Source organism: Synchytrium microbalum (assembly GCF_006535985.1).
Source record: "Synchytrium microbalum strain JEL517 chromosome Unknown SmJEL517_scf0037, whole genome shotgun sequence".
Lineage (NCBI taxonomy): Eukaryota > Fungi > Chytridiomycota > Chytridiomycetes > Synchytriales > Synchytriaceae > Synchytrium > Synchytrium microbalum.
This window is the reverse complement of record NW_022158386.1, coordinates 82,805-107,696: the sequence shown is the minus strand read 5'-3', so window position 1 is coordinate 107,696 and position 24,892 is coordinate 82,805. Positions and strand designations below refer to the sequence as shown.

Below are 24,892 nucleotides of genomic sequence, written 5' to 3'. Positions count from 1 at the left end.
AATCAAACCGCAGCGAGCAAACTCAAAAGTAGGCCCCCACGTCGATTCTCCCCACTGTAGGATTACGTGTAAGCAATAAGAAATAACATGATTATATGCTTCCATTAACACTTCCCTGTTTGATCTTTACAGAGCGCGAGTGTCTTCTTTTTCTCTGTCAATTCATTCATTTCTTACCCAACATTGACCCAGTGAAAACCAGCCGCGAGAGGAGCACCATAAGCTACAGGAACATCTCGTGATATCATTCCAATAATGGACGTCCCAGCATCGGCCACTAATACCCTATCCGACAAGGACATAAACAATCCTACAAACACACCAAACAGTGCCAACCCTACTACGGACGACGAAAACGCAGTCAATGTCGCTACTCTCCCTCCAGAGATACTCATTCATATATTTGCCTATCTCAAGCACCAGAGAGGCGCTTTAACTCGTAATGTGGCAGCAAATTCATTCTTTATGGTTGCAAGACATCTAACCATCAAACCAACTATATAGGATGCTTGATTGTGAGCAAATTATTCAATATGGCTGCCAATGAAGTGCTGTGGAGAGCCCCAATGTTTGGGAGTATCAAGGCTTGGACTATTTTTAGGATACTCTTGACCAAGAAGGGAGAGTTTCCAAGGTTTGCGAGGATTGCTAATACTGTACAGGTTAGTGTGGACATTCACTGAAGGAATCGGTTGAACTTGAGGTCGTAGGGGCGGGCATTCGGTTTGCTACTTGCAAGAATGACCTTGAACAACATTATGCCTTACCACTACCTTGATGCAAATCAATCCCTCCGTCTCAACGCCAAGTCTTCAATTACTCACAACTACGTTCACATCTAGGATTTGAACTTTTCAGTCTTGTCAGTAATGGGTGACGTTGAGCAACGTCAAACTGTAACAAATCTAGCATTTGACACTCCAAAACTATCAACCATCTCTCTCTACAAGTGTGTCTGGGTAACAGACCACTTTGTTAACAACATGGTCAATGCATGCCCTCGCTTGCACACAATCAACTTGTCATTTTGTAAACTTGTATCAGATGCTACAGTCGCAAAGCTCACAGAGCTCCCGCATTTGCAACATCTTGTTCTCAGAGAATGCCCGCTACTCACTGATGTCGCTTTAGACGCAATCCGTAAATCGGAGCTAGTAATCACTAGACTCAATATTACTGGATGTGTAGAAATCTCGGAGAATGGAATGATGGAATATATAAAGACTCGTGGTAGACTACTTGAACAGCTCACGGCCCATAAATGTACAAAGGGCGTCACCGATAACACTCTAGCATCCATCGCGGAACACTGTCATAGTATTCGAGTACTACGAGTCTCCGCGTGCAATGAGCTCACAAGTGGTGGTGTTGCTGAATTGATTGAAGGAAGCACCTTGTTGACAACTCTAGATGTCTCCTTGTGCGGTAAAGTGAGCAGAGCTTGCATCCAACCATTGGTAACTAGAGGCTGTGATGTCAAGTGGGCATTGCCTCCACCAGCACGACTCGAGCCCGTGCTTCCAGCTCCCGGAATGCCTCACCAGCTTGGTGACTTTACGCAACTCGTGAATGCTGCAACCAATAACAATAATAGTGCCAACTTGGTCAACAACAATCAGGGCAATACCAATAACACTCCCACCATCACTGTTATTGACGATGATCTAGAACCGGCTACGCCAGAAAACGGTCCAACGGATGCTGCTCAAGTAACTCCAATAGTCACAGAACCACATGATGATTATACCACTGGAGAGGCTACCACGAACATAGCAGATAACGGTACTGGCAATGCAGGAAATAACCGTCCTGGTAACACCAATCCACCATCACCTAGTTTACAACCCGGTAGTAGATCCGCATCGTTATCGTTACCACAACCCAGAAATGCAGGGCCCCGACCCAGAAAAGTATTCGCTAGAAAGATGACATCGTCTCATTTGATGAGAGGAGGTAGTTCCGAGATTGATGACTGGGAGAGGCGACGAGGAAGACTTGATTTTTCCTCTGATGACGAGTTTGATCCGTTCTCGTCTTCGTCTCAATATAAGGAAACACTGAGAGGTCGGACATACCGTAATCGAGTTGGAACGAGACAAGGATCAACAACAGAGACTGCTCAAGCTGCAAGAACTGCACAACAAGATGAGATTGGCTCTCTCAAGCTCAACAATAAGAACATTACGACTACCAAAAACGACAATGATGGTGATGATGATAGTAATAGTTACACAACCGATAAACGTAGTTTTACCAATCCTTCTCAGTTACCTCCTCCGTTACCAACGGCTGTAATTCTGTCTCCAACTGGTCCCAATCCCAGAAATCCATCGTCATCACCAACGACATCAGGAATGAATCCAATGACAAACAACAGCGACAAAAACAATAGTGCTAGTGGTGTGATGACTGATGGATATCCCACCTTACCACCTCTTAATAATAATCCAAAAAGTCCAGCAACCCCGAGATCATCTCCTTGGCCACAAAGGCTTCGAGATGAAAGAGGCATTGTAGGTCCACGCCGACATTCACCATATGCTGATGATTGGTTGTCTGATGAAGAGGTCTTCACACCATATGTTCCTACTTTAGCAAGTAATGGTAATAGCATGTATCTTGCTGGGAACAATGGTACTGGTAGTCAAACAGCAGAAAATAGTTGTAGCAGTAATAGTGATGGAGGTAGTAGTAACACTAGTGGTGTCGAAGCTGGCAGTTTGCCTAGCAACAGCAACAGCATCGGTGGTGGCGGAGGCAGCAGTAGCAGTGCAAGTATGGCAGACAATATGTATGGAACAGCTCAAAACATGAGACGACGTGGAATCCCACCTCGTCCAGCAGGCAACTTTGGGTATCGTGGTTTACTACCAAGACCCACACCAGCACCTTTTGTATCAACACAGCCGTCAGTGAATCGTCTAGGTGCGACTATGGGATTTACACTGGATTTCCCAGCTAGGGCTATATCTTTTGATGACGATGTGGCAAGTACTGTAAACCGTATCATTCGAGCAGAGACCTTGTATGTTGCTCAACAGCTACAACAGCAACAACGAGCTAATTCTGCTGCTGGTAGTAATAACAATAGTGATGGAAGTACTACCACTAATGCTACTGAAACCACTCCAGTTGTCGTCAATTGCAACAATAATGAGAGTTGTGGTAGTGGTGTTGGTAGCAGTAACGATGTTTCTGATGAGGTGAAGACGGATCAAGTACAGAAATCTGCTGAATAGTGATTCCAAGTGATTATATGGGGCAATATTTATATTAAAACCACACATGCCTATACTTAAACGTGAAATAAGAGTTTTATAAACACAAAGAATTTGCAGATACTAATAACGCTGTTATCATTGCTCAGACATCTTCAAACGTTGTTTCTGCCCTCAATCTTTTGAGAGGTTGCACGTTTCCCGACTTGAAGTGTTGACCTACTCTTAAATCGAACTTGCATACACACCGTCTGTCTTAGATTGAAGTTTACCATGTATATACATTCTTTTATGGACAATTGTGTGGTTGGCTTCCTATATATGCAGCCTTTATAATTGTTTCTGACATCTTTATACGTCACGCTTACACTACTTGGACGTCCTAAATCTCGTCTACAGTACTCCCAACAACAGAAGACGCCCCACTGCTACCACCACTCGACAATCTCATATTTTGTCCACCACTTCCACCTCTCAACATGCCTGCAACCCTCATACTAATACTATCCGCCCTCTTGGCACTCCCAGCAGCCAATATAGCATCCGCAGCACTGACTTTCTTGACCAACGGTCCGCCCTCCTGCCAATTAGCATATGGCAAATCCAACATATCAGCACCGCCGGCGTTTGCGTTGATTGATTTGCGATGTGCGACGAGAGATGCTGTTACTGCGTGGGGTGATATGCCACGTGGAGGAGTCATTGCCCTAAGCGAAAGGGTCAGCTTAACGTAAGGTAATGCCGTAAACGTTTTTAGCAAAACATACCATCCTTTTCCAGGCACAAACACGTCGACCGACGACGACAAAGGCTGTGCAGACTGTGACCGAGCAACAGGCGATACGAGTGTCGGGGACTCCAAGTCTGGTGTTGTGGCAGTGCTGTCTGTGAATGATGTTGGTGATGTCGGTGCCATTGGGAAAGCTGGTAGTGATACTTGTAATGATTCTTGCTGTGGTGCGCCACTGAGTATGACTGGTGCAGATGATGTGCTTGCTGTGGATGATTTGTGTCGAAGGGGCTTTGAGACTGCGTTTATGTTGGTTGTGTCGGTGCGGATGCTTTGGGTGCTTTCGAGGCTGGAGCTTATGCTGCTGGTGCTAGAGTTTGCGTCGGTGGAGGAGAGCTCGTGGAGGAGGGTGGCCTTCAACGGTCGTTTAGTGGCAGTACTCGAGTAGTGGTTTCGGCCGAATTCCAAGTCCTAAAGGCAATAGAATGTGTGAGTATGGACTCTATCATGGTCGAAAGATCATAAATGAGCTTATAACCAGCGAAATACATACATATGATAAGCCCGTATACAGAGCATGTGCAAGTGCAAGTTTCGAAGCCAGAGTCTCAGTAGACGCCCTCCCAGCCTCATTAACGTGTCTCGCATGTTCATAAATATTACCATCGACAAGCCACGAATCTCCTAAATCACCATTCTGTGGCACTGGCATCATTTCATTACTTTCATCACCACTATCAGGCTGCTGCTGCTTACTACTTCTAAACCCCGTCAGACCAGAATACGTAGCAGTCCTTGCCACCTTCTTTGGTCTAGGCACTCGGCCACCTTCTGCATCATCAGATGAGGAAGCTTCCACTACTTTGATGAGATTGGTATGATTGCGTCGTCGATTTCGTCGGAATGCGAATATGGTGCCTAGTACGAGGATTCCGAATACGAATGCACCGACTAGAGCTGTTATGAGGATTGGTTGGGAGGCAGGTGTTACTGATGAAAGTATTTTGGCTCCTGTTCCTGCTGTTGTTATGTTTGGTGCCAGTGTTGCTGTGTGCGATGGTGCTGGGGCAGTTGTTGTGAGTGATTTGGTAGGTGATGGACGTCGAAGGGCTGCCATCTTGGTTTTATGCTGGATTTACTTCATGTAATGAGGTTTATGAATAGGCCGTACGTGGTAGTGACCGGGAGGGAGAAAAAACAAAAGAAGCACGTTTGTGATTGGTTGGGGAAAGAGTTAATGAACGGCGAGTTCTTTTGTTTATTTGTTTCGAGCATCTCGACTGTGAAAAGATAGAGTTATTTTTCTCAGAGATTGTGCTTTTGTAGGCACATCGCCACTGGCAGGCTGGGCAGGTGCAAAGTTCAAAAATGCCTCGTCAATTTTCAACATAAAACTGACCCTATACGGTCGCTCTTCTCAGATCCAGTGGACACTCGTATTGTCTTTCCAACGCATTGCAGAATCGATCCGTCGCTTCTCCCATGACAGCGACTGTATTATCATTCGTCAGATTCTGTCCAGTTTCCAAAGTAACTTTAAAAGGAGTAAAACCTCCTACTTTTGTAAGGACGAGCCAAGAGTTCAGGGGCATAGCAAGCACGACAGTATTGTACGCATATGCGGGCAACCGCACCCTTGTTTCTCAACAAGTCACTCGTCTTTTTGGAAGCGGAGCATGTTTTCGCTTTTGGAAAAGAAGACATCAAGTAGTAACACTAGCAGCGAGTTCATTCAATGGCAGTATTCGTTTTAGATATATACACTTGCATAGTCTGATGAATAGTAGGAACAGATTTACAAACCACCGTATCAGACCCAGAGAATATAGAGAGGAGCGTCATACGATGTGACTTGTTCTATGCAAAACAGTCAGTGTTTTAAACGTAATCGGTGCTGAAATTAAAGTGAACTGGCTTACCAGTACAGTAGGAAACTTCAAACTCGTATGTCTCTCATCGTCTTCAAACCGACTCCCCAAGTCAAGTGCAACAGTAACCAAATCCCCATTCATCGCAGACATATACACCCCCTCCTCAGTCATATTATAATCAAGCACCGTAGCTGCTGTCTCCAATGTCCGGTTCCGTTCCTGCCATGCTCGAAGCGCGCGTATCTGTGCATCCGCAAGATCCGTCTTCAATTCAACTTCAAGTGATGCAACATTTCTACCTACATCATGGCATCGACGTTGTTGTTTGATGGCTGGTGATAATTGCTTGAGGTGGTCGGGCCTTGTTTTTCGACGGGTGCGATGCGGGTTTGACAATGTTGCATGCAGTGCGCTGAAGTCTCGGGCGAGGTGTTCAGAGTATTCAGCGAATGAGGACGCGTACTGGGTGTCCCTTTCTATGAAGCTGGCGTTGGCGGAGGAATAGTAGGAGTCGTCCAGCGTTATTCCTGAATCTTGAGTCAAAGTTAGCAACGCCCCGTTTCTTCGTGAGTAGTCAAGTGCTGAAACCACACCTGGTGGAGTGACTTTGTACGCATCGTACGATTCAAGTAAAGTGGGTCTAGTTCCAAGTTGGTCGAGCAGAAGATGTCTGTCAATGGTTGCGAAAGTGTAAGTACTTGATGGGTCGTTGTATAAGGAGACCACCAGCAACAGAGCGAGGCGCGCATCAGTTGAAGAATCTCAGAATAACGTTCCAACTTACTCAATGTCCTGCGGAGTACTACGAAGCACATACCAAACACCCCTCAAAATCTCTGCAAGTTCAAGCGACTCAAAAAGTCCACCACGTCGAGCCTTCTCGTATCCATACAAGGCAGTAAACGTGCAATTTGATGCAATTGTTCTTGCTACGATTTCACGTCGTGAAGCGATACTAATGTCCTTGTTGATTCGTTTTAATGTTGTTAATGTCTGGTGGTGGCAGAAACTGATGACATTCTCTAGCAGTTCGAGCGGTAGCTCCGACAACATGTTATAACTTGAAAAAGACGCGAAGCAGTCCAGGTGTCTCTTGCGTCCTCTGCGTCCTGTCTGAGTCACAAAACTCTGACGAAGCCGTTGGCTGTGTATGGTTTAAAGTGACAGAATGGCGTTAGCAGTGAGTGACGATTATGGGCAGCATCCGCTTACTTGGCCTACCCTATATCTTAAAAGGCAGCGTGAGGATTCAGATGAGGATGATAGTGGAAGTGTCTTAAAGTATCATAGAGTTGAGGAGCAAATTAGTGTGGTAGAACCAATCGGATCTTCGTCTCAAAGGTATGCAAATCGAATTCGCTCCTCTTTGGTGCTCTATGGCCCCAGGTTATCTGTAATTTTTCATCAAAGCATCTAAAGTAGTGTTTGAGTTGGACCCAGAAACCATGACTTTCCGTGAACAAGGAACCCTTTTTTGGTCTCATGCTAACCCGTATTTATTCTTGTAGATCCTTGATCAAGTGTAATTTGGCTTCGTCTTGTAGCAGCTGGCGGTTCGCTACAATTCACGACTTTGAAGACCATTATCACTCAAGTCACTCAAACGTGTGCTCTGTATGTCATCGACTACTGCCTACTGCCCATTTGTTGAGCCTACACTTGAGCGAGTGTCATGGCTCGTACTTTGCCGTCGCGTGTGAAGTCCAAAACATGGTATTTGAAATCCGTCAACACAGACAACATTTACAAATTACTCATTTTCATCTTTGGTATATTTATAGTACGAGTGTTATGTAGAAGGGTGTGCGCGCAAAATGTCGACACCGCGAATGAGACGCTTGCATTTGATTGATGCCCACAAGTTTCCAAAGAGGTTTGACTTTGACCTTGTACTTGGTAAACACCCGACTATCGAAGAACATCCACCACAACCATCACAACAACCATCATCATCTGTATCTACTGCTACACCACAACCACCACCATCATCCGCCACTGAATCAACACGTAACAATAACAAACAACCACAGAATCCAACAAAAAAGAAGCCTCATCAACGTAAAAAACTAAAAGACGATGCCGGAATGGAAGTGGACGATGACGACAATATGCTCATACACATGGACGAGATCGGAGAATCCGAAACAGGTGCAAACGCTTCTGCCGAATCTGAAGCTACCAGAGGTAATACCCGGTCTCCTCTTGATACTACCGAAAGACAAAAGAGATGGAGTCGCAGACGTCAACGGGCTGTTTCTGGTGGGAATTCGTCTTCTAGTCCAACAACAACAACACCTCCAGTAGATAGTAGTAGTGGTGGCAGCACGACGAAAGGAAGGAGGAAGTATTCGGATGGAAGCATTGCTAATAATAATGGCAACAACAGTAGCAGTAGTAATAGTGGGCAACGAACAATGAGTCTAGGAAGGACGGGCAGCGCATCGCTACGGAAATTTGCTCCGAATGCGAGTACAAGTAGTGTAGAAGCACCAATTTCATTGCCACCCAATCCTCCAGTCATCGCACCTAGTCTCCCTATTATTAACACCGCTACGCCAGCCACACCACCAGCAGAAGACGATACAGTCATGTCTGACCTAGTAACATCAATGAGAACACTACGAATCCCATCCGAAATCCGATTTGGCAGAATGGCAAAGAAAAGCATCCCCAGCAGCAATAACATCAACCACCATCATCAGCCCTCATCATCAATTCTTGTTAATAATGTTAGCAATAACGATATACAAAGCAACAACAATTCTGATACACCATGGACGTTTGGACAAATCATGTCTGATCATATAAAACGGCGTCCTCAAAAGAAGGTCGAGGAGCAATCGAAGGATGCAGCTGCCCATCGTCTCAAACTTAGGAATCGGAATCAAATGGATTGTGACCAAGAGGGGTTTGCTAGTCATGAATCTGAAGTTTAGGAGTAAATAAGCAATGAATCCGAAGTGTAGGAATATATAAAAAACACAGTTTTGGTGATAATTAATGTTCTCTTTTTTTGTGGTAATACAAAGTGTCTATAATATGTACACACACTTTCCCCTCATTATTACAAGTTACTTTGTTCACACTTTCTACTCTTTCTCTCACACTGGAATATATAAAATTGATTGTTACAGGATATCAGATAGATGGATAGCAGACAGGATTTCGTTTACAGCTTTGTTTACAGCGACATTAAGATTTGGTTGGCATTGGATCATCCATAATAGATTCACGCATAGCCTGAGCGACAGCATTAGATAGTTTAACGGTATCAGTAGACTTTAAATTATCGGATTCTACAGGCAACTTGTTGGTGTTTGCGTCTCCTTTAGTTTTAACGGTTTCCTCGGCAGCTACAACGACTGTAGTAGGGATGTCATCGACTGGATTTTGCACATCGGCAACAATGGTGGCTGGCCTTTCCTCGGTCAATTCACCTGCACCTTCAGCAATACTAGTTAAACCGGCATCCTCACTAACCCCCTTTCGCTGCTCCTCATTCAACACCTTCTCACTACCAATAGAAGGCCCAGCAAATCCGGTAAACTTCGGTGACACACTACTAGTCCCCAAACCCCCCGTTTCTAAAACCGTGACGCGGCTGCTACCACCAACAACGGGATTCGTCAACCACAAATGCGGTTCCTGCGTCGACGCTAACTGAGCAGACACACTATCCCTCACAATAGCTCTAGTCGGCGACGGCTGTCCAAACGAGTCGACGCCAACGCGTGGCGGATGCTGGAAGACCACGGATTGTGTATACACGGAAGATGCTGGCATGCTACTATACACTGGCTGGTGCTGGGAGTACATTATGGTATGATCGTCTTCCTGTAGTGCACGGATGGACGCCATTGATGGTTTGTTGACTAGCATGGGCATTGCTCCGTATGGGTCAGAGTCCATTGTTGGTCCCATGCGAGTGTATATGTCGCTCGTTGTGCTGGCTCGTTTGTTTAGGGATGTGATGCTGGATTTCCGCGCTAATCCGGATGGTAGGGGCGGTAGTGGTTCAAACGATGATGGATATACCTCTCCGTTGAAGGGGCGGTCGAGACTGTTGGTGGAAAGTCGATTTATAGATTTACTGTCATAGTCGTTTTTGAAGCCTACGTGGATTACGGGGTACTGGTCTGCTACAGGTTGTTGGTACATACTTTGTGGTTGATAGATTTGGGCAGGCTGATACATGGATTGTCGATACATTTCAGGCTGCTGTGGTGGTGGTGCTCTATACAATGAGTCTTTATTAGGCAATGCAGGTGGAGGGCCATTTCGTTCCGCAACTGATGGTGGATACATTGGCTCATATTTGGCTAATTTATCAGATCCAGGCTGCATACTCATGACACCTTCCTCCATAACAGTCGTAGCCCTCGAAGCCGTAAACTGCTGTGATTGCCTCGCTTGCTGCAACACCGATTTCCCCTGGACCGATATCCGCGTCAACATAACCTGATACCCAAATCCCTTCAGCCCGTCAAACACCGCCATGGCCACATTAACCTGACACACCACCATGACAAGCGACGACATAATCATATAAAATCCATACGACGATAAAAAAGTGTTTGTGGAGAAACAAAATTTGGCTGGGTTGCTTCCGATTGATATAAAAGCGTTTTCGAGTGCTGTCACGGTTGCGTTGTCTGCTTGGGCTGCTTGGAAGAGCGGGACGAGGACTACACCGAGCATGGAGGTGTCACTTGAGTAGCATTGGAAGTTCATGAGGAGCATGACCATTAGAATTGCGACTGTGAGCAGTACACCAAGAAAGGAAGCCAGGAAGGCAGCATAGGAGAGCATAAACATGAACGTCAATACGAGGGTTGATGTTATTTCTAGGGTTACTGATGATGGAGATCTATCGAGGCACAGGTGTTTGGTCAGCCATTCGAGCTGCATTCCTAGTGGATGTTCTGTGTAAGTACGAAAATAATACTCAATTCAAACAAGAGGAGATATACCAGTAGTCCAAATAAAGCACGAAACGCCCACGGTTATGTTGATGATCAATGAACCAGTCCAAAATATCTGGACTGGGTATGCCAGAAACCCAATATCCAAGTAATCAATGTAAGTCCCCTTTGTAACGGAGTCTATTAGAAGTTGAGTGCAATACGGGAAGCAAGCAACTGTGGTCTTACCACTAATGCCTGATAGTCTATCCGGAGTGACGATACAGCACCCATCGCACAAACGCACCAAGTTACAGTGAGGAATGGTATCGATCTGTAAGTATAACTTCGTTTCAGTAATAGGATTCCTGAATGCTCAGTTTGTATCAACTCCAAAATCGACCAAAATCAAATGAACTGAATCATTATTTTGGTACCTGAAGACAGCCTTAACATCCTGCATACATTCAAGACAAGCACCGCCCATATTTGTTTTGTATGAATCGCTGTGTATTTCCTTTGGGATTAGTGGCAGGATTCATATTAAGTGTTAATTTGATCTGAAATTACCTTGTTCTTCCAGAGTAGTTTCAAATAGTTCTGGGCGCCGAGGAGATTGATCCACGTCAAAATCGTGTGATGTATAAATAATTTACAGTATCAGACTTTCTTCTTTGACCTTCCCTACTACGTTCGTCCTTCTGTTATGGCCTTGTTCTGTAATTGCCAAGAAACTAGGGGTTTGGACGTATAGAGCCTCCTGCTGACTAAACACTGAGAACCTTTGCAAGTTGATCGTTGTAAAGGTAGCAACAGAGGAACGGGAGAATACAACGCGACTTTAAGACTTTCGATATTTGTACCGAAATTCCCTGCCTATTTATGCATGAGAAAGACGCAGAAGTTGAAGCACAAACGACGACCTTCCTTCTTGACAAGCTGATCCGCGACTATCGGTCGCTCTTCTTGAAAGAACTTATACGGATTCTATCGCTTCAGACCATTCATACAAGAGTACTACTGATGACACAATGCTTCTTTTCAAGACATTAACCTGTTTGCTTAACGTCAGCCTGCGACGAAGCAATCCTTGTTGGAACGATGCATTATGGAGTGGGCCCTCGGACTCGTGAACTCAAAAATGGTAACTTTTGCCAACGGATCTGCTGCCTTGCTTGGTCGACTTCCCTCGAATTTTGCAACATCAGAGGCAAAGGACTTTGAAGATACCAAACCAGCGGCCACAAACGCAAATCAAGCCCAGAATCGGTTAGAGACGCCCTTGTTGCTGATCGCTCCAGTAATGTAGTTGAATCTGTTCATGGTTGTCTTTGTCGGTTGAGGACTCAACAGTCTATTTGTTTCAGCTGAGTTTAGAAGGGACCACACTGTGGGTCTATTCAGTATTCGGGCAGCCAGTATATGCTCGGTTATCCCGTTGCCTCGCTGATATTACAGTGGTCGTCTCTCACGATCAACATCCTTTGGAGCAACATTCTCAAATCTGGTGTTTAACAAGACGTTTGCTTCTGCAAGGGCCGAGTCAGTGAACAAAACGTGGCATGCCGAAGATAACACCCCTCAAAAGAAGTTGGAACCGCATATTTGACAAGGGAGGACACGTGCGAGTATTGGGCAGGTCGAGGTTCTCTGCCAACAACCACTCGGTTGGCGCAATTTGGCAGCGCGCATGGCTCTTATGCTTAAGATGCACCATGAGGTCTAGGGTTCGACCCCCTAACTGAGCGATTTGCCGTGGCGCAATGCAATGTTGGTGCTCTAGTCTGACAAAGTTCTCATCTTTGTCTTTTTTGTCATTTTTGTCACTTGTGTCAGCACGTACCTCGCTTGAGGACAAGGCGAGGCTAGTGTCCTCGACAAGTGTCCGCGTGTGAAAGTCAGTATCTGTGGGTTCACTAGCATTTTTGCCTACAAACGTTTTCCCCGTCGCAACTCTCTGGATTTTTTGCTCACGCAACCATCTTTTGATGAAGACAGGAAAGGATTCAGTGGGATGTTTGTTTTGCAGGCACTAGCCTGACAGACAGACTTGAATGGTGTATGTTACAAGGGAGCACACTTTGGGTTTGCTACTGTCAAACATGGTGGCATCGAAGGTCGTCGCTTACCTGTCTTTGTTTTTTTTCCTCTCAACCCAACTTCATCAATTGATTGAGTTGCTTTCTCGTGCTAATTTGAGACTCTCGCTAGTATCATGCCCGACACATCTTCTGTCGAACCCCTCCTTAGTTTGATTCTTCACATTCAAGGTGGTCAAAACGAAAACTCATGTACTATCAAGCCTTAAATATATTTTTTCTAAGATGAATTATCACACACACAGTTTTTACAGTTATGTCTGAATCTTATAAAACCTCATCAAAAACCTCTTGTCTTCTCGTTCTTCAAACAGTTCTTCTTCGAGCTCTGTCAACCTCTGCATTCGCTTTTTGGACAACGAGGCCAAGTAGAAGACACATAGTACCAGGAAGGTTAGGATTGGTCCCAAGAAGGATACGTCCGAAATAGTGCTAAAGAAGGCAGCTCCACTTCCTGAGAGTGATTTGACCCATTTGGGGACCACATCATACATGACTAGGATTGCACCTTGAGTAGCTGTGTATGGCCACGTTGATGGATTGAATGGGCCGCATGATGATGGAATTCTGGAGGAAAGTGAAAATGGTGTCAGAACGCAAAAAGAATACATGGTAGCAATTGATGTATATGGTCTAGTACGCGAAGAGCTCACCGTAACATGGCCCACCAAATCGGGAATCCAGATAGAACCAGAGTACATCCCATGAAGGCCAAAAACCAAAAGCTTTGTTTCGACGAGTTGTGTATCATTTTGGGTGGTTCACCGAAATAGAGCAAAGTATAGTACTTGGCGTAGAACAAGATGAGACAGGTTACGACTCCCAGTAGAGGAACTACGGGAGAATAGATTGAGCCAACCCTGCAGAGACGTAAACAAGCGTTTAGTAATCGCGTACGATGGGTTTGGTGGGAGTTTTTTGCCATTGTCGACATGTAGCACACTCACCAAATCAGAGCTTGACGGTATACCAGCTCAAGAGTGTTGCTTGGAAGATCAAACTCCCATCGACCCCATACTCGGTTGTAGATAAAGGCTTCAATGACGGTTTGTACAGCGGTAATGATCAGATCTAGCCAAATCAATTGGTAGAAGGCCCCACCGATAAGATTTTCCCAGCAGACAGCCTAGAAATCACAGTAAATGAGTCTTAAGCATTGCAAAAAAAAAGAAAGAGTAGCCGAGGATCACAGTCTCCGTGTCGACTTACGGGATTTGGTCCATACAGCTGAACGTAGATACCATAAAGCACGACATAAATCGAAGCCATTTTCAGCACATACGTCCTACTCAACATCATGGTAATCTCCCAATCAGGACTGCTCCACTGTTCAAACTTGGACAACCAATAAAAGACGATTGGGAACACAGCATTCATAGCAGACATGACCAATGATGCATAACGATTACTAGAAGCATCCACCACAGTAGACAGCCAAATGAGGAAACATGCCAATCCCAAGATGACAAGAGTACAAATATTGGCAAATACACGTTTAGCAATCAAGATTCTCTTTTCACGAACTGATCGGTCTTGGAGTCTTCGTTTGATGGTTTCTTGGGTTATGAGTGCTTTCAAGACGGTTGAAAGAGCCATACCGTGTGTTTTGACGGATTTGGAGGATGCGAGGGTATAGTCCCATCCAGTGAAGAGAGCTACTGCAAATGGCGTATGCTCGTCAAGTTGGACGGTGCTGGAGTGGTATGGTCGAGCAATGAAGATTGAGCGCATCCTAAACCGAAAAAACCCGTTAAAATTCAAACATGACTCAAGAAGAAGTTGTTGGCACTCACGTCATGACAATGGCGAGGAAACTGATACCAAAGAATGAAAACATGCAAAAGATCCAAGCCAAATCTAGACGATAAGTTCCACCGAGCGCTTGAGCACTATAACCACCATAAAACATGGCAGTGTATCCCCATCCTGACTATTCATCAAAGTTGGTTTAGATCATGGCACAAAAAAGAACAACATGCAAAATGTACGCACACCACCAGTAAAAAAGGTCAAGAAACTTCCACCACCGCCAAGACTAGCAACCCGTGATTGACCACCACCAACACTCTCAAACATTCCCAAAAATCCTTCCACAAAGACAAACCAAAACCATATCGATGCCAATACGAAGTTCAGCAGAAACACCCAACGAGCCAGCACAAAGTAACTAGCAATCCCAGTTCCGAATTTAGTTTCGATGGCTTTAATGTTCTTCATCCAGATTGGAACTGTCATGATTTTCTTAAGTGGATGCCTCCTCATCCAGCGACGAACATCGTAAATGTATCTTTTGATGCCCTTTAGTTGTGATCGTTCGGATTTTGTTTGGAAGGGTGTTGGCATTCGTGATCTACAATTTATATAAAGAAATATGATTGAGAATTCGAGACTCTGGTCATTAATACATCGGGCGTGCGCTTTTTTTTACCTAGCACCAGGACTCTCCAAATCAGCAGTCTTTTCTACTTCAATAGCAACTTGTCCTTGTTGTCCTGGCTTTCCATTCAAAGCTTCAATCGAAGCTGCCTTTTCTTTGGCACGTCTCTTGACGACTCCACTCTTAAAGTTTTCAGCTCGTTGATCTTTTTGCAATTGTCTCAAGTCACGTCGTCCGACACCTGAATAGCCTACGTAGCGTCCACCATCATCACCTTTAACTGCGTGTGGAATACTGCCTCTATTTGCAGTTCGATAAAAGTTAACATGTGAAGGCATGACTTCTGATGGTGGGATTGGTTCTCCACTCCTATTGTATCAGAAATGAAAGTCAGCATGTCAGGTGAGAACATTACAGTGAGACATCACGTGAAGAAGGCACAAGCAAAAAACCACAGCAACAAAACCAGAGTAAGGCCAACTGGTCAAAATTCTTTTCATACATTGATACTGGACGCATAATCCTCTTAGCATCTGTAGCTCGAGGAGACATTTGATCAGTCGGAGATCCTTGTGGTGGTGAATTGGTACTAGCATTCCTTTGCTGAATATCAATCCTCATAGCTGGTGGTTCATTCCTCGAAGGGCTTCGATCCTTCTTTGCACCTTCTGGGTGTCGTGCTTGAGCAGCGAGACCTGCAGCAGAAGCAGCACTATTGTCGTTACCAGGAGGTCCGGTTGTTGGAACAGTTCTAGGGTGATTTACAGAAACACTTCTAGAACGGGATCGGGGTTGGGATTGTTGACCATCAGGGCGTAGCGCGTCCGCATTTCCATTGGAAGTAGGTCTATTGTCGACGGATGTAGATGCTCGACCCTTATCTCGACCACCACTACCACTGCTAGCACCATAGAGACTAGATTGTCGTCGCACCATACTGGCTCTTCGTTCTCGTGGATTGACTAGCAGACTATCTCCACCAGCTACAGATGCACGTCTAGCACGTCCGATTTTGACGGCTTCCTCCTCCATTTCAATTAGTGCTTGTGCCATTATCCTGTCAGATTCCTCTGGACTCATTTGAGCATCTGTAGGTGTAATAGCTCGTAAAGCTGCTTCATGCAGTCTGTTTGAGGATGCTGTGACACTAGCACGACTATCTTTTGATGCACCAGATATGCTCATTCGTGGTATCGTTGAAGTTGGCGTCGATGAACGAGATCCATCGGTTGAGGTGAGCAATACTGAAGGAAGAGGAGCTGGAGCGGCATCATGCAATTCATCTTGTGATTTTGGACGACCGAATGTGTCTGGCAACACTGCATTTGGTGAACTTTGAAACCCTATAGCGTTAGGGAGTGGGAATGGAATGTCGGTTCCCTCAGAACCAGCGCTCTCATTGCGATCACTCATGATTTTAGGCCTTGGATTCTGTTCACCAAAGAGGCAGTGGTGAGGTCACAAATGGGGAGAGTCAAGGAGCAAAGCTTCACATCCGGAGGTTTTAATTGTTGTCAAGTGCGCAGAACTCAGGGAGATGGAACACTTCCGGGCACCAAGAAGCATGCAATACACTACTTTTGTCACATAATATTCGGTCACTTACTGGTTGATTCACTCTTACTTTGTTACAAACCGTTCAAAAATACAAAAACTAGATAGTGAGTAATTCTAGATCAAAACCGTGACCATACGCTCAAAGCACCTCACGGTTCGTCATAAGTACATTTCAAACTTGAATCACTACAGCATGATCTTCCTTCCAAGCTCGAATCTTTTTGAGATCTGCTGTGGGAGGTAAAACCAGACGCGAATGCGTACTCGTGCCCTCTATCCGCACTTCACGAGATCTTTCATAGACCGAAACGCTGAGATCTGTTTCGGATTTGTTTTCTTGCAGCCCGATAAAGTACAAGTGGCAGTGATTCTCTTCGTCATCTACAAGCGAAAAGCACGAGTTTCGTCAGGTCTCAACACATACATGAAATACAGGTATATACACGTACCAGCTTCAAGGAAATAAGAGGGCGGTAGAGACTCATCGAATACCGGAGGATACAGGCTGGCAGGATACACGAAAACTGCAATATCTTCCTGCTTTGTTGGTTTATACTCGCCTTCCTTCGAGTATGGAGGAAGATCCGTGTGTCTAGTAGCCAAAATAAGTCAGATATCGGTCTCGAGACTGGCCACAACGAAGCAAGTGAAGCCTCTCATGGTCCAACTAAGACATACGTGCTCATGACCTTTGCCTCTCGATTCACATAAGGCTGTTGATATATTGGCTGCTGCTGATACTGCTGCTGAGAATAATACATTGGCTGCTGCTGCTGTTGGTTATAGTATGGCTGTTGTTGCTGGTATTGCGGTTGCGAGATGAAACCAAGTAGTCCGGGTTGCTGCCTATAGTACGAGGGCCCAGCGCCCAAGACAGGATATCCATAATTATAAGGGCGACAGTGGCCGTATCTATAGCGTCTTCGTCCGCACATGTTTTGCTTCCTTGTTGTTTTGTGCTTTTGTGGCAATGCTTTTGCTCAAAAGGAGCTTGGCCATCGATTCAGTCGGGAAGCATCTGTGGACGTGATTTGTCACGTATTGGACTTGAAAATTACGTGGTATGAGCTCTCAGGAACGTGTTTTCTGTCTGTCAGCCTTCCAACTCTGTCCAACTTCACAAAAGTCTATATGTCCAACGATTCGGGCAATCTCGACCAGCTCCTATCAGATCTTGGTCTAGCACTACATCCAGATATCGCAAAGCACCGTAAACTAACCACAAAAGTCGCCCGCAAGCCAGCTCAAGTAATTCTAAGAGATGACGCCCTCGCAATTTCGAGCTCTAGCTCATACATCTGCCATGCATGTCTCGTCGCATCATCTGCCACCCTCCTCGTATGTGCAAGATGCAAGTCGGCTCGATACTGCAGCAAGAAATGCCAGGCATCAGATTGGAAGTCAGGCCATAAACTCGCATGCCAATTATACGTCAACTACGCAACCGATCACGATATAGCCGAAGCTGATTTACTCATAAAAGCTATATATAAATCAGACGAGGCCAGTAAAAGTGTCGCATGGATGTCATTCTCAAAGCTTATGGACCATGCTAATGAATTCGACGATGAAACAACGATGGAAATGAAGCAAACTATTGATTGGGTATCGCAGGTATCATCACATGGACCAAGTGATATGATGACGTATTTAGGACGTTTCAAATCAAACAATTACGCCATGTATGATCCAGATCTAAACATTGTAGGAGAAGGCTGCTTTGCTCTCGCAGCGCTACTCAATCACTCGTGTCATCCAAATCTCTGTATCGAATTTGAAGGGCGTGGAATGGTGGTGAGGTGCATGACAGAGCTGACATCTGGTGATGAACTGTTGGTGTCATATCAGGATCCAATGACTCCGGGAACTCGTAGGCGGTTACTGCTCAAGGAAAAGTATCAGTTAAGCTCATGTCCTCACTGTTTGTTTCCCTCTGTGCGTGAATGACGTGCTCATAGTTCTTTCCTGACATTCCTTTTTTTGGTCTTAGTTTTGACTGCACCTGCATCCGATGTGTAAAACCAGACCCCATAATACCAGCCCTCCATGGTGGATTTCCATACGTAGATACCCTACTCACAGATGCAGACGACCCCATCGACTTGCACATAGTATCAAACCTCATAGCAGACGCTACAAACATGCCCTCATATATCCCCATATTCAACAACCCCAATCCAACACCCCCGATATCACCACCACTCATATCATATATATCAACCATCCTACCATTCATGGCCCCCGTAATCCCACCAACATCATCCCAAACAACATACCTAACGAAACACCACGAAATAATCACCACATTCATCACCACACCATCAGATATATACACCCTCCCAACATTTATAGCAGCAAGCACACTTCTAACGAATCAAATCGAGTCTGGTAAACCGCAATGGCTGGATGTAGCGATATTGGCCATGTATGCTGCATCAACGTATTTGTTGGTATATGAAAGGTATCATCCAATGGTGGGGCTCAAGTTCTTGTTGGCGGGGAAGGCGCTGTTTAATGCTGCCGAGGATGCAAAGACGCAGCCAGAGTTGAGGAGTATGGTTTTAGATGCACAGGTGCTCGTCAAGTTGGCAAAGGAGTGCCTGGCTGTGTCTCATGGGTATGAAGGTGCTAACGGGCGGGTGATGAAGGATGTTGAAGAGGTTGAGAAGGCTATTCTCATTGAGTTGTCATGATACGTGTAGTATCAATCAACCGGGGGGGGGGGGGGGGGGGTATTCCATTTTCTTAGCGCAGCCCATTACAGTTGCTCAACCTCATAAACAGTAGTCCCATATTGTACGTATTTGCACTATCTATATAGAACAAACTTCAGAATGCTATTACACTTGTGCTTTTATGTATACGCCCTTAGCGCTCCCTTCCATCCCCGACTAAACTATAAACAATGTCATGTTCTATGTTGGATGTATGTGTGTCCCTCTGTCCTTCTTTCATCATCGTAGATTCATCTTCTTGACTTCTCGTGCCAATTCACTGAAGTCATTCTCATCCTTGCCTGATCCAACCAATCCACCTGGAGCACCAGTACCGGCAGCAACTCCTAGACTCTTTTTGCTTTCAAACACCTTCCAGAATTTGAGATTCTCATCTGCTGCTCCGGTAGCCAGTGTTTGTCCATCTGGTGATAGGGCGGTATGAAGTACGCGAGTATCGTGGCCAGGCAAATCTACTATTTTACCAAGTGATGGGTATGCCCAGACCGAGATCTGGTTGTGTGGGAAGCCATGCGATGATACAAACTCTTTGTATTCTAACGACCACCGTATCGACGTTACTTGAGATCCAGTGTCGACTGATGATAGACGCGCTGCCGTAGAAGAGTTCCAAAAGTGTATATGACGGTCGTTGGTGCCACCACCAGACGCCAACACATTGATTTGCCAAGGGCACCATGCAATAGCCTTGTAAAGGATCAATGAACACATTTGTTAGTCCAAAGCCAAAAACTGTGGAAAGCGACACAACAGAATTTGAAGCGTAAAATGTGGGTTCACGCAGTCACGCAAGCACACGTACTCGTCACCTTACCTTGACTGCAGCTGTATGATTGCTCTTCGTGAATCGGGGTATAGAGCTACGAGCATCCCATATATTGAGAAGATTGTCATTTCCCCCCGAAGCCAGAAAGGCACCATCAGCACGCCATTGCAATCCACAGACTTCACCGGTATGATTAATCATTTCAGCAACTTTATGATTGGCTATTCGGACATCATGATTCCAAATACTTCCATCTCGAGCACCAGATGACAAGATATATCGATCCCAGGACATCACTCCAACTCGTGAAGTATGACCTCTCATATTGCGTATCATATTGCCAGCCTCAACGTCCCATATTTGTGTTGATCCTTCATGAGTGCCTATAGCTAGATACGAGCCATCTTGCACCCATGATAGCGAAGCAATATAATCGTCTTCACCAGTTAAAGAGCACAATTCTTCTACATTGCCTGATTTTGCATTCCAGAGATATACCGTCTTGTCAAGTCCTACGGCTAATACATTTTGACTACTCCAGTCTAGCAGGTTGAGATAATAGTCGTCCACCATTCCAGGGGCATCGAGTACGCGATCAGGGACTGTTGCTATACGTCTTTTTGCGGCTGTATTGGGACGGAGTGGTCGAGACCATTGTGTACGTAAGTCGTCTCTGGATGCTGCTGGTGGTTCCATTGCAAATGATAATATACGCTTGTCTAGTGCCAGTCCACAAGCTTTTGCGATTTCTTCTTGGTAGGCCAAGTGAGCTGGGTCGAGGTAGCATGGTTTATCTGGGTTTTCTTTTCGGCTGAGATTGAGTTGTGATGAGGCCATGTCCATTGCATCTCGATTGGGTATAAAACGGTGATTCTAATAAAGTAAATAAAATTTGTAGTTGTCTTAGTATAAGGTTCCAATATGCAATCCATCAAATTACATTACAAGCTCAAAAACGAATATGCTGCTCTTCTTGACTTAACTCCTTCTTTGGGTCGTTTACCACCCACCACAACCTGAGTCTTTAGCAACTGTTTCATATCAGTTGGCAAAGTATCTCTAGTCCTGATCATGTTGCGATTGGGAGTACCACTGCCATCTCTTGACAATTTCGTTGATTTACGAGGAGTTTTACCCAACGGAGATGCAGCGCCATTTGATGCTAGATCAGGTCTGACTCTAGCAGGAGAACCTTTAAGACCATGATGTTGCTGTACTCCACTTGAACGTCGACCTCGTTTTGATGCTGACTTGTTGTGATGCATATGGACTGGAGACAAGTGGTCGACGAGACGATGAGCTGCATTACTGTTGTTGCTTCGTTTCGGAGTTGAGTCTAAAGGAGGCATGATGTCTGCTAATGTAGACTAAAGGAAGAGATGTAACTAGATTTGATATTTGAAGTTTTGTTTGATGATGGAATACTGCTTTTGAGTGGATCCAAACAATGTACAGCCCGTTCCTAGTGTTCATTCTATAATCATCCAAGTCTGCTTACGTACCTTATATGTCTTCAATAGTCCTTCATCAACTAGAATGCTTGTGGCTCTTTGATTTCGTAGTTTTTGTTTTGATGGTGTTGGTTGAAACAAGATCACAAATCACAACAAATTCCGCCACAAGCAAAACAGGATTTTGGAAAGGAATACTCGCCGAAACTCAACCATAAACGCGTCTACAAGGATAAACTTTATATTCATTATCATATCAGCAATCAGCAATAATGCAATCAACAAAAATACTACCAGAATCATGTTGACTTAGAGTTGGTGACATTGCTCGACTTATTAAATAGTGAGTAGTGACACATTGCAATTACCTGCTTTACGTGATTTCTCGCGAATTTCATCTCTGGTGGTCAACATCGCATTTCTTCCTGAAGGCTTCAGTCAGACGCCGTGACGTCTTTTCCATTTGACGACGTATAGTCAAATGCACCTGCTGACGGTGACAAGAGACTGGCGAACCTGTCGTTCTCTCTACTGGTGGTAGTAGTGGCGGCAGGGAATGTAGGTATCCGGAATGTACCATAGCGAATGTTAAGAGTCTTGCTCAGACGACTCTAGCATCAAAGCAATTGAATGACTCTGTAGGAATTGTTTAATCTTCAGCTCGATGATTTAGTGCACCAAGCCCATACTAACCTGTTGACATTGAAAATGTTTTAGTTCTCAAGCCATTGCTTTCCATGTACAGTATTACAAAAGAATGTATAGGGAATAAAAGTGGTACAAAAAATCTCATATTGCTTACATTGATGTAATAAAGCTCAGGATCCACTCAAAATTTCTTCACCAAACATCTCGTTTCACGTGTTTTATTTTGTAGGTTTGGTTTTCATATAATTGCTGGACGTGTTAGTAATGACCAAGGCACTATATGGGGGTAGCATTACCTTTATCACGCACCTTAACACGTATATGGCCTTTCTCAGGACACTCTGATACTTGGTAGCTTGTTCTCGCTCGTTGTCGACTACGTCAAATCTCAATGCAATTTCTTCTCAAACCAATCGAGTCGTCGAGTCGCTTCATATTCCAACTGTTTGAGCGTATCATTACAAATAAAACACCGTTATACTACCTCTACCTCTGTTACTTGTTCTGTTATATAACAGTCAAGAACACATCAAATTTCGCCAACACGAAAACAAGCTTTTTTGTCAGGCATACTGACGTAAACTCGTCGAGAATCGTGTCATAATTACTATATACAATCCATAATATTACTACAACGCTACCGGGGCGTCGGCGACATGGCTCGACTAATCGCTGCTCCTACATTTTCGACAGGACTCCTCAATCCCCAAGGTACCATTCCCCAGAGAGCATGTTGAGCTATATGCCGTGCAGAAGGCTTTGTTGCAAGAGCTTCATTCTCACGATCCGTGAGCCATTGCGCCAAGTCCATGACCATCTGGTGTGAGGCAAAAAGAAATCAAGTATGTGTAAGCCGCTCAAAGGCTCTATATTCACCAAATTGAGGCAAAATGCTTCTCGTACCTGATTTACATGATCTCTCGTAAATTTCATCTCTCTCGTCAACCTTGCGTTTTCTTCCTGAAGACTGTCAGCATCTTCCGTTAGACGCCGTGACGTCTTTTCTATCTCACGACGTATATGTTCAAATGCAGCTGCTGACGGTGACAGCAGGCTAGTTGTTCTGCCTTTGCTTTCAACTGGAGGTAGTGGTGGAAGCGATTTTGGCAATGGTGAGGCAGGAGGATGTAGCTGCATGTCGAAGATGCTTCCGTCGAATTGCTGCACGTCTCGTCTTATAGATTCGGCCATTTCGGCCATGAGCGCTGCTAGTCTTCTTGTTTCTTTCAGGAGGGCTGAGAAAAAACAGGTTGGGGTTAGACAAAAAAACAAGGTTGCCCGGATATTGCACGGATCTTTCAACCTACCTTGAATAGAAACCACCTTCTCTGAACATTCGGCGTACAGTTTAACTAGTTTCTTATACTGCGCCGTCGTTTGCTGCCACTATGTAGTACGATAAATTAGTTCCACGAATACACTCTCAGGCTCATGTGATCAACCTTACCAATTCATCCCTCGTCTCAACTGTTATCAAATCCTTCAACGGTTTCAACCTAGCTTCTAGCGTCACAGTCCCACCCAACATTTCCACCAATTCTTTTATCTTCACGAGGGTATCATCCAAGGATATCTCTCCTAGCCGATCCGAGACAACATCTAACTGATTCTCAAAGGTCTGTGATGATAAACATGTCAGAGGGTCCATTTTTTGGAAGCAGTGGTTGGAAGTCTATACCTGAGCATTCTCAAGAAGCGGCTGAAGCGTATTCATCATCGACGCATCTGTTAACGGCCTCTGATTCACAGACATGTCATACCGAGCTCTCTCAATACTGATCGACACAGCAGACAGCCATAAACCCAAATCAACACCCGTTCTCCCATTCCCACTGTGTGAGCTTCGTATTGGTGCGGCTGAAGCGTCAGTTCCCAATAATACAGTTAACGCAGTTCGTAATGCGGGGTTGGCTACACTAGCTCCTGCTACTGCGAGCAACACTCTCGTCATCACTATAGCTGGAAGCACGTATACTCGAGGGACTTGTCGTTCTATCACATCTCGGTCAAACTTGCGAGATAGTTCCTGCATGGCTAAGAAGAGCTGCAGCGACCAGTTCAATAGAATCCTGAAACGTTCCGATGTAGATTGTAGATCGTTCTGTATCGACTAGGCAGCGCAAAAAATGGAGAGTCAGTAGTTGTTCCAAACATTTTGCCAATGTCTGGTAGATAAACCCCAGGAGGGAGCGAACAAGTACAAGCTCTGACCGCATTGCCCATACAGCCAAGGTCAACATGCGCCGAGCGCAATCCTCACAATTCCAGTCCACCAGCTTCGTTTTGTACCTGAAGACCAGCTTTAATCTCATTCCAATGACCTTCCTGACCCTTTAACAGAGACGTGGCCTGCCTTATCGAATGTTTCGTGGCCATTTGATGTCGGGGAACTAGTGGCTAATGTCGTTAAAAGATCTCATCCGTTAATATCTCACTTAATGTCTTGAAAGTGTATTTAGGTGGCGTTAAGCCCAAAGTCTCACATCGCTTTCTTTGATTTTTTGGCTTCAGTGATTTCTATTATAAGAGATATACAAAA

General features: G+C 44.9%; 4 protein-coding genes across 4 annotated transcripts; 1 reads left to right on the top strand and 3 right to left on the bottom strand.

The window, feature by feature from the left end:
* Positions 1–13,073: 13,073 nt before the first annotated feature.
* Positions 13,074–16,609, bottom strand: SmJEL517_g04855 (uncharacterized protein; the record flags this gene model as incomplete). Its single annotated transcript, XM_031170783.1, has 8 exons — positions 13,074–13,386; positions 13,473–13,679; positions 13,767–13,945; positions 14,029–14,551; positions 14,613–14,749; positions 14,812–15,169; positions 15,248–15,565; positions 15,699–16,609. The coding sequence occupies 8 exons, from the start codon at positions 16,607–16,609 to the stop codon at positions 13,074–13,076; spliced, it is 2,946 nt and encodes a 981-aa protein (XP_031023217.1).
* Positions 16,610–17,884: 1,275 nt separating this feature from the next.
* Positions 17,885–19,446, top strand: SmJEL517_g04854 (uncharacterized protein; the record flags this gene model as incomplete). Its single annotated transcript, XM_031170782.1, has 2 exons — positions 17,885–18,648; positions 18,744–19,446. The coding sequence occupies 2 exons, from the start codon at positions 17,885–17,887 to the stop codon at positions 19,444–19,446; spliced, it is 1,467 nt and encodes a 488-aa protein (XP_031023216.1).
* Positions 19,447–19,707: 261 nt separating this feature from the next.
* SmJEL517_g04853 (uncharacterized protein) lies at positions 19,708–21,603 on the bottom strand (the record flags this gene model as incomplete). The annotated part of the gene is made up of 3 exons (XM_031170781.1): positions 19,708–20,175; positions 20,303–21,127; positions 21,238–21,603. 3 exons carry the CDS (start codon positions 21,601–21,603, stop codon positions 19,708–19,710), a joined length of 1,659 nt encoding a protein of 552 aa, XP_031023222.1.
* A 1,387-nt stretch (positions 21,604–22,990) lies between these two features.
* SmJEL517_g04852 (uncharacterized protein) lies at positions 22,991–24,729 on the bottom strand (the record flags this gene model as incomplete). Its single annotated transcript, XM_031170780.1, has 6 exons — positions 22,991–23,170; positions 23,257–23,588; positions 23,661–23,739; positions 23,801–23,971; positions 24,032–24,463; positions 24,643–24,729. 6 exons carry the CDS (start codon positions 24,727–24,729, stop codon positions 22,991–22,993), a joined length of 1,281 nt encoding a protein of 426 aa, XP_031023221.1.
* Positions 24,730–24,892: the final 163 nt, after the last annotated feature.